General features: G+C 46.4%; 2 protein-coding genes across 3 annotated transcripts in view; both read left to right on the forward strand.

The window, feature by feature from the left end:
* The window catches only part of LOC138284333 (cell surface hyaluronidase-like), a 633,659-nt gene that overhangs the window by 582,187 nt on the left and 38,457 nt on the right, over positions 1 to 13,015 (forward strand). For both annotated transcript variants that reach the window (XM_069223000.1, XM_069223001.1), the window contains one exon: positions 3,212 to 3,369. In XM_069223000.1, the coding sequence (XP_069079101.1) occupies positions 3,212 to 3,369 (158 nt within the window). The remainder of the gene's footprint in view (positions 1 to 3,211; positions 3,370 to 13,015) is intronic.
* Positions 1 to 13,015, forward strand: part of CEMIP (cell migration inducing hyaluronidase 1) — an 899,136-nt gene that overhangs the window by 449,473 nt on the left and 436,648 nt on the right. The window lies entirely within an intron of this gene.

Below are 13,015 nucleotides of genomic sequence, written 5' to 3' on the forward strand. Positions count from 1 at the left end.
ATCAATAGTCATGAACACTGAATAGTCTTACCCACATGCGTGGACCGCAGAGCACTTCTTCAACTATTATCTATCTATCTATCTATCTATCTATCTATCTATCTATCTATCTATCTATCTATCTATCTATCTATCTTTCTATCTATCTATCTATCTATCTATCTATCTATCTATCTATCTATCTATCTATCTATCTATCTATCTATCTATCTATCTATCTATCTATCTATCTATCTATCTATCTATCTATCTATCTTCCCTACTAGTGGTCCCCAGTAGGTAGTTATATTTAGGACCTAGTTTTTATAGGAAGGCATTTTTGGTTTTTACATAAACTTTGGTGTCCTTTGACAAATCCTCACGAAATTTTCAAAATGTTTTGGAGCGATTCGTCAAGCAGGCGCAGAGAAAAAGGTGGGATACCAAAACACATTTTCCCTATACAATTTCCCATATGGATTTGAACACAACTACAGCCTGAACTACTGGACAGAATTACACCAAATTTGGCAGAAAGCTAGATCTTGGCCCAGAGAGCGTGCTTTTTGTAATTTGCTGAAAATCTGTTCAGTATTTTAGGATATATTAAAGGAGAAAGCAAATTGTATATCTAGGGACACGGATCCACAGCAGATCCGACAGATCTGATGCTGAGATCTGGTTGGCTGCCAACACTTCAACCAGGAAATGTTGGTAGACATGTTGGGACTCAGACTCAGTTGAGTCCCAAAAAAAGTAAAAACTAAAGAAAAGGGTGCACGGTAGGAATCCATTCTGGCATCAATGCTCAGAAATTAAACCTCAATGGCAAGCACTTACAAATATAAACATAGCAGGTGCCCCAGTTGAAGCTCCACATATGTAAAGGACAAATCCTTCCAACTTGTTGATCCTATCCAAGGCAAAGCAAGGGTGTTTTCTCTGCAATTCCATGTTAAAAAAACACCTGTGGCCAACCTGTGCGTGGGGTTGGATGACTAGGGGGGTTAGCCGCAGGGCCTTCCTGTGGCCAGACCCTATGGCCAACACCCCCACCTCGCACACCCTTTGTCTGTGGTTACCGAGGGTTGGATGAACGTAAGACAATTTAATATTACTTAATGTTTAAATAAAACTGGGAAATTCACTGAAAAAAACTAAGTTTACAAGGATGTTTTAGTTAGGAAATAGAATTTTAAAACATCTTAGAAATTCACTTAAAAAACAAAGGTTAGAGGGGTGTTATAGTTAGGTTCAGATTTTACAATCCCAAAACCATAGAAATTCAGCAGTTATAGTTATACTTATCTCAAAGATACTATAATTCGTGGTCTAAGGTAACTATAATTTACGCCCTCACCATGCACTGCTACCTACCCCACATATTACATCAGTAATTACAGGTCCACATGAAGATCCAGGAAGTCTCATGGTTCTAGGTCTAGACATAGGAGAAGAAGATCTCCATCCTTGTCTACAACTTCTCGCTCCTCAGTGCAAGACTATTCTCCAGCATTGACTGACACACTTCCTGCAAGAGTGTCTCCAGTGGATCATCTCTTGACTTTTAATGATGTTCTGATCAGAGGTACAGCCAAATTAAACATAGACATTCCAACTACTTTAACCACTTTGTCTGTTATCTTTGAGCCCTGCATCATAGAGCAGTATCAAGACCACTCCATACACTGTTTTCGGGACTTTTGGTGCGTATGATGCAATTATTGCTGACTTCAGCATCATTAAAATTTGCTCCATCTCAGCTCCTTAAAAAATACAAAGCTCCCGACCAGGATCCATTATTTCTCATGGCTGATACCCCTCCAGATTCAGTAATAGTGGCTGTGGCAAGAAAGACTCCATTGGTAAAAAGATGTGAGGAGCACCTGCATCATACATGAAGGTAGTGAGTGCTTCTGCCCTATAGCGGACATATGACAGGTCCCTGTGGGATTCACTCAGTAGATGTTAGAACTGCTTTGTATTTCAGGTCTGCCTCTTGTGGGATGGACTTGCTAGTCTATTCAGTGCTTATGCCTATTAATGAGGATACCCCCGGAAGAGAAGGAAATGTTGCCTACCTGTAATCCTACTTCTCTTCCAGGGGAATCCTCATCAAAGTCATAACCCTCTCACCTTCCCGGACAGAAATCATTACAGCTCTCAACAAATTCTTCACCCAATATTCCTAATCTCCATAAAAATGACCTGACCTAATTCTCTCATGTGAGGCATGATGGGACACAGGGAGGTATTGTGGGGTTCTTAAAGGCGCAGTGCCATTTATCTATGTTATTCTTTGAATGGTAGACTATTGGCTAACAATGTCTCATATTCCATTTCATTCTCTTTTTAAATAAAGCTTTGAGAAAGATTTTATATTGTCATTTTTTAATAATGTCATGATTTTATGTGAGCTTTTTAAAATTTAAACTCAATGTAATCTGTCCGTTTTTAGCCTCTCTATAGGCTGCAGTTGCCAGTAGGTAGTTATAGTTAGGACCTAGTTTCCATAGGAAAAGCGTTTTTTGTTTTGCTGATAACTTTGGTGCTGTTTGAAAAATCTTCACAAAATTTGAAAAGCTAGTTTGCCACTCACTTCAGCTGCTGTCTAAAGATTTAGAGTGATTTTTCAAGCGGGGGCCGAGAAAGGGGTAGGGTCCCAAAACATGTTTTTCCCATGCAATTTTCCATAAGGATCATTGGTGGGGGTGCAAGTTATAGTTACCTTCGGGCACTAGTTATAGTTTCTAAATGTATTTGATTCTGGTATGGTTATGATAACCTTTGTTTTTTTTTTTGTGTGAATTATTTATTCTATTTCCAAACTATAACATCCCTGCAACTTTTGCTTTTGAGATATATATATATATATATATATATATATATATATAAATATAAATACATATATATATACTTATATATATATATATATATACATATATATATATATAGAGAGAGAGATGTAGATTTATAGTTCTCTAATTTGCCACCTTTTAACAAACAACTTTCTCTTATGTGTCTTTGCATTCACCTCCCATTTTCACCATTTCCATTCCTCCTTCATCGTGTCCTCCATACATTAAATGCCATTTCATCTGATGTCTTACATCCTCTCCCTGTCTGTCATCTGCCACTACTTCCTCTGCTCAACTGTCTTACATACATTTTATCTTTACCTAGTACTATTCCACTATCTCCTCACAGCTTCTTTTGTTTTTTTCACGTGTAGGTAAATGAAGATGTTTTCCCTTTCAAAAGATATGGGCTTTTCTTCCTGGTGCTGGATGCCTGCTCTGGGACAGTTATTAGTAAGCGCCATTTTGACATCGAGAATGCTGCAGCTGTTCCGACTCTAACTAAATACGTCCTTAGATCTTTGCCTCAGAGGTAAGCTTTTCTAACAAAGATTTTTAATGAGGGGGAAAAGAGTAGCAAATATAAAACTGTTTGCAACTGGGTTCTTCTCTGGTTGTGGATCAAGAATTGGGTAGTATTTCAACAAAAGGTTCTAAGTGACTTTATAGACACTTAGCACAAAATGCAAGTTACATATGAGGAGATTTGAAACATTAAGTAGAAAATATTCCTGTTCTCTACACCCTCCTCACCTTCTGTTGTGTATACTCTGCCCTGTAACCACCCCATGGATCAGCCATTCATGGGGAGAGAAGTCATGGGGAGCCATACACAAATTGCCATCTTTCTCCCTCCCCCATATCCTATAGATTCAATCTGCATATATTAAAACAAATCTCTACCCCACACTCGTTCTTTCCTTGCGCTTGTCCCTGATTCTGTTTATATTACAAGATCTTGTGTCCTTTCACCCTTCCCCCCAAGTAGTCCCATACTCCCCTTTCACTCCTCCATATGTCCTTTCTTCCTCCTACTTCCTCACCATAAGCCATGCCTCTCTCCGAAAGCCAACAGAGAGCAGGTGTTTTGCTGGCTCATTATTCCCCCTCCTTTCTTTTGCTTGGTGAGTTAACAAAAAAGGTGAATGAAGATGTGGGAGACAGCTGCTCATTTGCGGTCACCCTCCAACCCTTTTCTGAGCTTTCTGTTAAATGGACAAGATGGCCCTTTCCCCCATTCCATGTCTTTGTAATAGAAAATATGTTTTGTGTTTTCACTGCTTAATTGTCACACAGTGAATAACCAGGTTTTGATTCAAGTGTTGATGATGACGGCTTCTTATTGGAGCCATACAACACTGAGGTTCCATAAACATTCATTGAAAATATATGTAGTATATTAACCTTTCAAAAAGTATCTAAATAAGCACATTCTGATGGATACAACTACCTGTGGATTCCTCACCTGATGAATACTCCCATGGCGCCAGCATTCGACGGAAATCTTCTTACTAGTCTCTGCACGTCGACGAGGACGTCACTCTAGCCCACGCGACGCCGTCTGACGTCATACAGGCAATAAGAGGTCCTCGCCGACGTGCCGATGACAGTTCCCTTTTTTCCGTGCATTCGAAACGGTTATCTTCGAGGGAGCTACTGTTACCTTCGTGGTTACAGTGTATTGTCTGCTGCGTAGTCTTCTCTGCGGTAATAATGTCTCAGAGGAAGTCGGGTTTCAAGCCCTGTCGAGAGTGTGGGGGCAAGATGTCAGTTACAGATCCTCACTCCGACTGTCTATGGTGTTTGAGCTCCGACCACGACGTCTCGACTTGCGATTCATGTCAACACATGAATCCGAAGGCCCTCAAAGAGCGTGAGGCCAAGTTATTCATGGCAAAGTCAAAGAAGAAGGAGAAACATCATAAGAAGTCTTCTTCGCCAAGGTCTCACCGGCGTCATCGAGACTCCCGGCGCCGTAGAGACTCACGATGTCATTCCAGCAAGGAGTCTCGTTCGAGGTCACCTTCGGCTCGGCGTCGGAGGACTTGGGAGGTCAGCCCCACGGTCACGCCGCATCCATCGACGCCGTTGCCCTCTCCGGCGTCACCGACTTCGCCTGGTCAGGCGTCAGTGATTGAGGTGGTGCAGCCTCTTGTGTTTTCTCCGGCGTCGCAGACGTCGAGGCCGGCGTCGGGGTCGCCCTCGATCCAGGCACCCCAGTATCCGGCTTTTCCCACTCCTGGAGCCGATAGTACCGCGTTTCTTAATGCGATGTATACCATCTTTCAGCAGATGGCTCCAGGAGCTGCTCCGGCTGGTCCTTCGGGGCCCTTGGCCTTTTCGTTGGGTGATCCTGCGCCTCTTCGGCCGGCACCCTTTATGCCCTTTCTCCCTTTTGGGAATGTGGGCTCGGCGCCGGTGCCGGCGTCGGTGGCCGCTCCGGTGGCTTCGGATGTTTCGGCCCCGGAGGTTGCCCCTCCGTCGAAGTCAGGATTTTGCCCTGTGACTCCGGTTGGTCCATCGGCTCCAAGACCTCGTCCTCCTGCTCCTGCCTCGGCGCCGAAGCTGCCTGTGGCGCCGGACGCGGAGTCAGATGCTTCTGGAGATCGGCGCCGTTCTTCGACGTCGGCGGAGGCCATGTCGACTCCGCGTATCGAGGAGAGACTTCATTCGAGGAGGCGTGCTCTCCGTCTTTTAGAAGAGCAAGAGTACCAGCGAGTCCTAGAGGAGGGAGAGATTGAGGACTCTGGAGACGGACTGCATGGTCTGGATACAGCCAGTGGGCTGGACACTTCCCCTGAGTGGGACCTTTCATCTCCAGGGGAATATACGGAGGAGGCTGCTTCCTTTCATGCTGTGGTGAGGAAGGCAGGGAGCTTTTTGGACCTGCCTTTGCCGGTGGCAGAGGCGAAGCAGAATTTGCTGACAGAGGTATTGCATCCGGCCTCTGCTGCAGCTGAGCCTCTCTTGCCATTTAATGAGGCTTTGCTGGATCCGGTGTTGGAGGTGTGGAAGAAGCCGGTGTCTTCCTCGGCCGTTCATAGGGCTGTGGCCAGGAGGTATCGAGCTGCACCATCTGACCCTGGCTTTCTCTCTAGACACCGTACGCCGGAGAGCTTGGTGGTGCAAGCCTCCTGTTCCTCAAAGTCAGCGCCTGGTTCCTTCCCGACGGTGCCTGGATACAGAGACTCCAAGAAACTGGATGCGCAGTCCAAGAAAATATTTTCGTCATGCAGTTTGGCGTTGAAGGCCACCAACGCAACGTGCATTCTGGGGAGGTACATCCATGCTCTGATGGATGATATTTCGTCTTCATTTACGGAGCTTCCCCAGGGTCTCTTGGATGTGGTCTCGGACGCCCAGGCTGCCGCGACCCAGATTATCCAGTCTGGGCTGGACACGACCGACTCGGTGGCCAGGGCGATGGGCACAGCTGTGGTGGCAAGAAGACAGGCCTGGCTCCGAAACTCAGGGTTCTCTGCGGATGTGCAGTCGACCCTGCTGGACCTCCCGTTTGATGGGGACAGACTGTTTGGAGCCAAGGCAGATTCGGCCTTGGAACGATTTAAGGAGAGCAGAGCCACAGCCAAATCGTTAGGACTGCAAGCTCCTTCTTTCTCTGCCTCTTCTAGAATTTTCAGGAGGTTTCGGGGATTTGGGCGTGGCTCTTATTCCTCTTCCTTTCGGGGGAGGTTCCAGCAACCCGCCTCTTCCCTCCCCTATAGGTCATTTAGAGGGAGGGGGAGGGGTGGGGTCCGTACCAGAGGAGCCTCTCAACAGCACTCTGCCTCTTCCTCGTCCTCTGGAGGGGTGCAGCAGGGGAAGCAGCCTTAGGCTTCCACCGTTTCCCACTCACTCCTCTCCTGTAGGGGGAAGATTACAGCATTTTCTCCACAAGTGGAAGTCTATCACAACGGACACTTGGGTTCTCGGCATTGTGGGAAAAGGCTACGCCCTTCCCTTTCGGGAGTTCCCGCCCCTCATCCCGCCCCGCCCATCTTATTGTTCAGAAGAACACCTCCTGTTGCTAGAACAGGAGGTTCAAGTCCTCCTTTCAAAGGGCGCGGTAGAGTTGGTCCCAGAGCAGGAAAAGGGTCGAGGTTGTTACTCAAGATACTTCCTGATTCCCAAAAAGGATCGTCAGTTGAGACCAATCCTGGATCTGAGGATCTTGAATTGGTTCCTCAAACAGGAAAAGTTCAAGATGCTGACCCTAGCACAGGTGCTTTTGGTGTTGAACAAGGAAGATTGGATGGTGTCTGTCGACTTGCAGGATGCTTACTTTCATATCCCGATACTCAAGTCGCACAGGAAGTATCTCCGGTTTGTGGTAGGGTCGCAGCACTATCAGTTTGCGGTCCTCCCGTTTGGTTTTACTTCAGCACCTCGAGTCTTCACAAAGGTGATGTCAGTGGTTGCGGCGGAGCTCAGAAGGAAGGGGATAGCAGTATTCCCTTACTTGGACGACTGGTTGATCAAAGCCAAGTCCCCGGAGCTTGTGTCGCATCATCTGCAGCCAACAACCCAGTTGTTGTTCGACCTGGGCTTTTCGGTGAACGTGCCCAAATCTCACCTGGAGCCCTCTCAGCGCCTCCTGTTCATAGGGGCAGTACTGGATACAACATTGAGTCGAGCCTTTCCTCCGCCTCAGCGGATTCAAGATATTCAGGAATTGGTTCCAATGTTTCGAAATGGAGCGGTAGTTCCAGTCCTCAAGGTCCTTCGTCTGCTCGGTCTGTTCGCCTCCTGCATTCTGTTGGTCACGCATGCTCGCTGGCACATGAGGGCTCTTCAGTGGTGCCTCCGAAGGCAGTGGTCTCAACACAAGGGAGATTTAGAAGGTACTGTCAAGATCTCCAGAGATGCTGCTGTGGAATTGAAGTGGTGGATTGCGGGCAACAATCTTTCACAGGGAAAGCCGTTCGCGCAGTCGCCACCAGTGGCCACGGTCATAACGGATGCTTCCACCCTAGGATGGGCAGCTCATCTGGGGGATCTGGAGATCAAAGGGCTTTGGTCTCCAGAGGAACAGGTGTTTCATATCAATCTGTTGGAGTTACGGGCTGTACGTCTGGCTCTCAAGGCCTTCCTCCCATCCCTTCGTGGTCAGTCGGTACAGGTCCTGACGGACAATACTACCACGATGTGGTACATAAACAAACAGGGAGGAGTAGGGTCGTACCTTCTCTGCAGAGAAGCTCTTCGGCTATGGTCCTGGGCAAAGGACCATCAGATTTGCTTGGTGGCAAATCATCTGGCCGGGGTCTTGAATGTACGTGCGGACAGTCTCAGTCGCCAATTCTCGGCAGACCACGAGTGGCGTCTCCATCCAGATCAAGTCTGTTTAATCTTCCAGATGTGGGGGTTTCCTCGGATAGATCTGTTTGCCACTCGGGAGAACGCGCATTGCCCGTTATTCTGCAGCCTCCAGTATCCGATGCAGGAGCGTTGGGGGACGCGTTTCAGATAACCTGGTGCGACCAGTTGCTTTACGCGTTTCCCCCCATACCCTTGATTCCTCGAGTGTTGAGGAAAATTCGCCAAGACCGGGCCCAAGTCATCTTAATAGCTCCGGATTGGCCAAGGAGGGTATGGTACTCCGACCTTCTCCAACTCTCACTGTGCCCTCCGCTCCGTCTCCCTCTCAGGGCAGACCTCCTCTCGCAGTCGCAGGGGCAGGTTTTACACCCCAACCTCCAGAGTCTGCACCTACATGCTTGGAGATTGAACGGGGCAACCTGAGTTCCTTCTCTCTCCCGCCTGATGTAGTGGATGTTATCTTAGCGGCCAGGCGACACTCCACTAAATCTATCTACGCTAATAGGTGGTCTAAATTTGTTATGTGGTGTGGAGAGAGACAGATTGATCCCTTACATGCTCATCCGTCACATGTTTTGTCTTTTGCACTGTCTCTAGCGCAGAAAGGTTGTGCAGTGGCTACCATTAAGGGTTATTTGTCGGCCTTGTCAGCCTTCATTTGTCTTCCAGACCAACCATCGTTATTTAAATCCCCTATTGTTCTCAGATTCTTGAAAGGTCTTCTGAATCAATATCCTCCAAAACCATTCGTTATGCCTCAATGGGATTTGTCCTTGGTCCTGACTTTCCTTATGGGGTCCCCTTTTGAGCCTATGCATTCTTGCCCCTTAAGGTATTTGGTTATTAAAACAGTATTCCTGGTAGCTATAACATCTGCAAGGAGAGTGAGTGAGTTGCAGGCCTTATCGGTTAAACCCCCTTATATAACGTTTTATGGGGATAAGGTGGTGTTGAGGACCAAGGCTGCTTTCCTTCCGAAGGTTGTTTCACCCTTCCATTTGGCTCAGACAATCACTTTGTCCACGTTTTATCCTCCGCCTCATCCTTCAAAGGAGGAAGAAAGACTACATCGCCTGGACCCAAAAAGGGCGTTGAGCTTCTATATCGACAGAATGAAGGATATCAGGCTGGAGGATCAGCTGTTTGTCGGATACGTGGGCAAGAGGAGAGGAAAGGCAGTCCACAAGAGAACACTCTCCAGGTGGGTTGTTCTTTGCATTAAAATCTGTTACTCTTTGGCAAAGAAGGATCCGCCTGAGGGCATTAGAGCTCACTCCACCAGAGCTAAGTCGGCCTCTTCGGCCTTGGCCAGGGGTGTTCCTGTGGTCGACATCTGCAAGGCCGCAACTTGGTCGTCCCTTCACACTTTTGTGAAACATTACTGTTTGGACTCTGAGGTCAGAAGGGACGGTCATTTTGCACGGTCAGTGCTGCAGGATTTCTTGGTTTGACCATTTAGGCACCCACCGCCGGGCGTGGTACTGCTTTGGGACTCTATTCATCAGGTGAGGAATCCACAGGTAGTTGTATCCATCAGAAGAACGAGTTACTTACCTTCGGTAACGACTTTTCTGGTGGATACATTAACTACCTGTGGATTCCTCACGGTCCCACCCGCCTCCCCGTTGCCTTTTTGGTCTCTCCAAGCAATCCTTGAGTGTGCTCCTTTTGGTCTTCAAAGTTGCAATACATTTTGCATATATGATATTTGTATATATGTGTATATTTATATATAAATCTATATATATATTGGGTATATACATGATTCGTATGTATAAATATATTTATTTGTTTAAAAATAAAAAAATAAAAAAAAAAAAAAGAAGGTTATATTAAATCTACAGCTATTTTATTGCAATGTTGTGTGATTTACAATATTAAGAGATGTTGCTTTGCTCTTTCATTGCATTGGGTTATTATTATTCTCATGCACGTAAAAAATGTTGGTACTGTCATCGGCACGTCGGCGAGGACCTCTTATTGCCTGTATGACGTCAGACGGCGTCGCGTGGGCTAGAGTGACGTCCTCGTCGACGTGCAGAGACTAGTAAGAAGATTTCCGTCGAATGCTGGCGCCATGGGAGTATTCATCAGGTGAGGAATCCACAGGTAGCTAATGTATCCACCAGAAAAGTCGTTACCGAAGGTAAGTAACTCGTTCATCTGGCTACTTGACTGTGAAGGGTAAATCTTAGACAGTGTCTTCTTTGTTTTAGAGATGGTTGTTCATGCAGTCAAGGTTTATTCTAAAATCCTTAAGGAATGCAGAAGTTTCCTCTGGATTGCTATAGGCCCAGATCATACCTAGAAGCTTCAATCAAATTTTCCAAAGATGTTGCAGAGAAAATTCTGTGAGTCATAGCATATCTAAGGGCTGCTCTTATTTTCAAACCTAGTTATCAAGTGCAGGGCCTATCTGACTGACAGACACAATTACCTCGAGGGTTCATAGCATTTCCAAGAGCCTACATGATGTCCAGGGGTCAAATCCTGTCTAGGGGCCCACAATATAGTCAGGGGTCAAATTATATCCATGGCGTTAAATCATATCTAGTGCTCATATCGTATCTAGGTCTCACACAATGCGCACAGCACACATCATGTTCAAGAGCACAATTTGTGCACAAAGGAATGAATCATCTGCATGAGTCCATTTCATTTTTTATCCTTTCATTTTATATACCTTGCCGCTTCCATTCTCAAAGGTAAGATCATATCAGGAATCTCCTATGAATAGGGACCATCTCAGAGTATATTATGGTTCCTAGTGCATACCATGAGGGACTGCCCAGTCTTTCTCTGGTGCAGTTGGACACTTCCATGGGCCCTGATCATCTCTGAGGGCAATACAGTGCCTGGGACCTACCATGGATGACTGCCCAGACCATCTTCAATGGCCCACATGCAAGGCCTATACTAAATTCAGGGTTCACATCATATTTTGACCTCTGTTGACGTGTAAAGTGGGAATTCATCTGCTTTATAATTACAAATCCTATAAACTGTATGATATTGACTCTGTGTCTGCATCTCAGCCTCAAGCATTAGACAGTAGCACGCTGTTCACTGTGACATTTAGTCCCACTTATTTGATGGCAATTATCTGTTACATGCCTTCACTGAGATCAAGGAAATCGTGCAGTTTATTACAACAAACATAAACCCTACATCTACAATGTTGTAATTTCACCAAAAGCATAGAGACAATTAAAGTGACATTCAACACTAATAACATCACAAGACGTGACATCAGGCAACCTTTGACATGCAAGGCAGCCCATTCCACCTTTTCTCATTGACAATATTGATTTCAGAATCGAGGCAGAAAAATGTTAATAAACAGTGACAAAACCGAATGGATGATAAACCTTACTGAGACTACAGATGTCAAAAGGTGAGATTGGCTATGAAAGTCATTAGTTATTAAGAACATGGATCCCAAACTTAGATTCATCGAAACAAGGGTCTCATGTTGTACATATTGAACTTCGGCCAATAGGGTTAGTTAGCAATGAATAATTTGGTCATGTTGGGGATATGGTGAAACATATTTTCTGATGACTACAACTACCTGTGGATTCCTCATCTTATGAATTCTCCCAATGTGCCAGCATTCAACGTACATTTTCTGCCTAGCTCCCCACGTTGACAAGGACGTCACAATTGCACACCTCCGCACGCGACTCCGTCTGATGTCATTGCACCAATAAGAAGTCCTCGCCGGCGTGCTGACGTCAGTTCCCTTTTTTTCGCACCTTCGACCCTAACGGTTCATTCCTACCTCTTGGCAGTTACTGTTTCAAGGAATTGTTGTAGAGGGTTACAATGTCTCCACTGAAAAAAATTGGGATTTAAACCTTGTAATGAATGCGGGGTTCGCATGTCGGTGACGGATCCTCACGAAAATTGCTTGTGGTGCCTGGGCTCAGACCACAACATGGAGGAGTGCATGCCCTGCCATCGGATGAACCGAGAGGCTAAGCTTTTCTTGGCTAAAGCTAAGACGGAGCAGATGGGTCACCGAAGATCAAAGGCGGGGGAGTCATCATCGCATAGATCCTCGAAGTCGCATAAGAAGCAGTGCCAACAAGAATCTCGACGTCAGTCTTCTAGAGATCGGTCTCGGTCCCCTCTGAGATCGGGACGCACAGCTTGGGAGATCAGCCCTGCAGTGTTACCTCAGCCTCAGAGTCCACAGTCTTCTGCAGCACCGACTTTGGTTGAAATCTCCGAGACACCGGAGAGCCCAATGGCTCAGTTTTCTCCTGAGTCTACTCATGATCAGGAGTTGGGTGTGCAAGTATCGGAGTCGGTTCAGACACCTCAGGAGGAGCAAAGGTTTCCTGCCTTCCTGGCTCTGGGAGCGGATCCTTCAGCGTTCCTCAATGCTATTTTTAGCATATTTAACAGAGCTATGGCGCCTTCTGGTGCACCTGCTGGTCCCACGGGTCCAATGGCATTCACATTGGGTTCGCCGACGCCGCACAAACAGGCTCTGTTTGTACCCATTTTTCCTGGTGAAGGGGCTGGCAGGGGATGGATCACAATTGACCCACAGTGTCTCACCTCCCTCTCCTCCGCCGGAGCGTCCTTCTACTTTGAAACTGGCGTCATTGACGCTGCGTTTGGAGTCCAGGCTGAGGTCGAGAAAGAGGGCCTTGAGACTTTTGGAGGAGCAAGAATATCAGCAACAGCTGTTGGAAGAAGGGGAAATTGCTGAGCCTTTAGGTGAATTTCAGGGCCTAGATTCTGCTAGTGGTCTGGATACATCCCCTGAGTGGGATTTCTCATCCCTGGAGGAGAACTTACAGTGTAGGCAGCTTCTTACCACAGTGTGATAAGAAAGGCTGCTGAGTTTT

The sequence above is a fragment of the Pleurodeles waltl genome, chromosome 3_1, assembly GCF_031143425.1.
Source record: "Pleurodeles waltl isolate 20211129_DDA chromosome 3_1, aPleWal1.hap1.20221129, whole genome shotgun sequence".
Lineage (NCBI taxonomy): Eukaryota > Metazoa > Chordata > Amphibia > Caudata > Salamandridae > Pleurodeles > Pleurodeles waltl.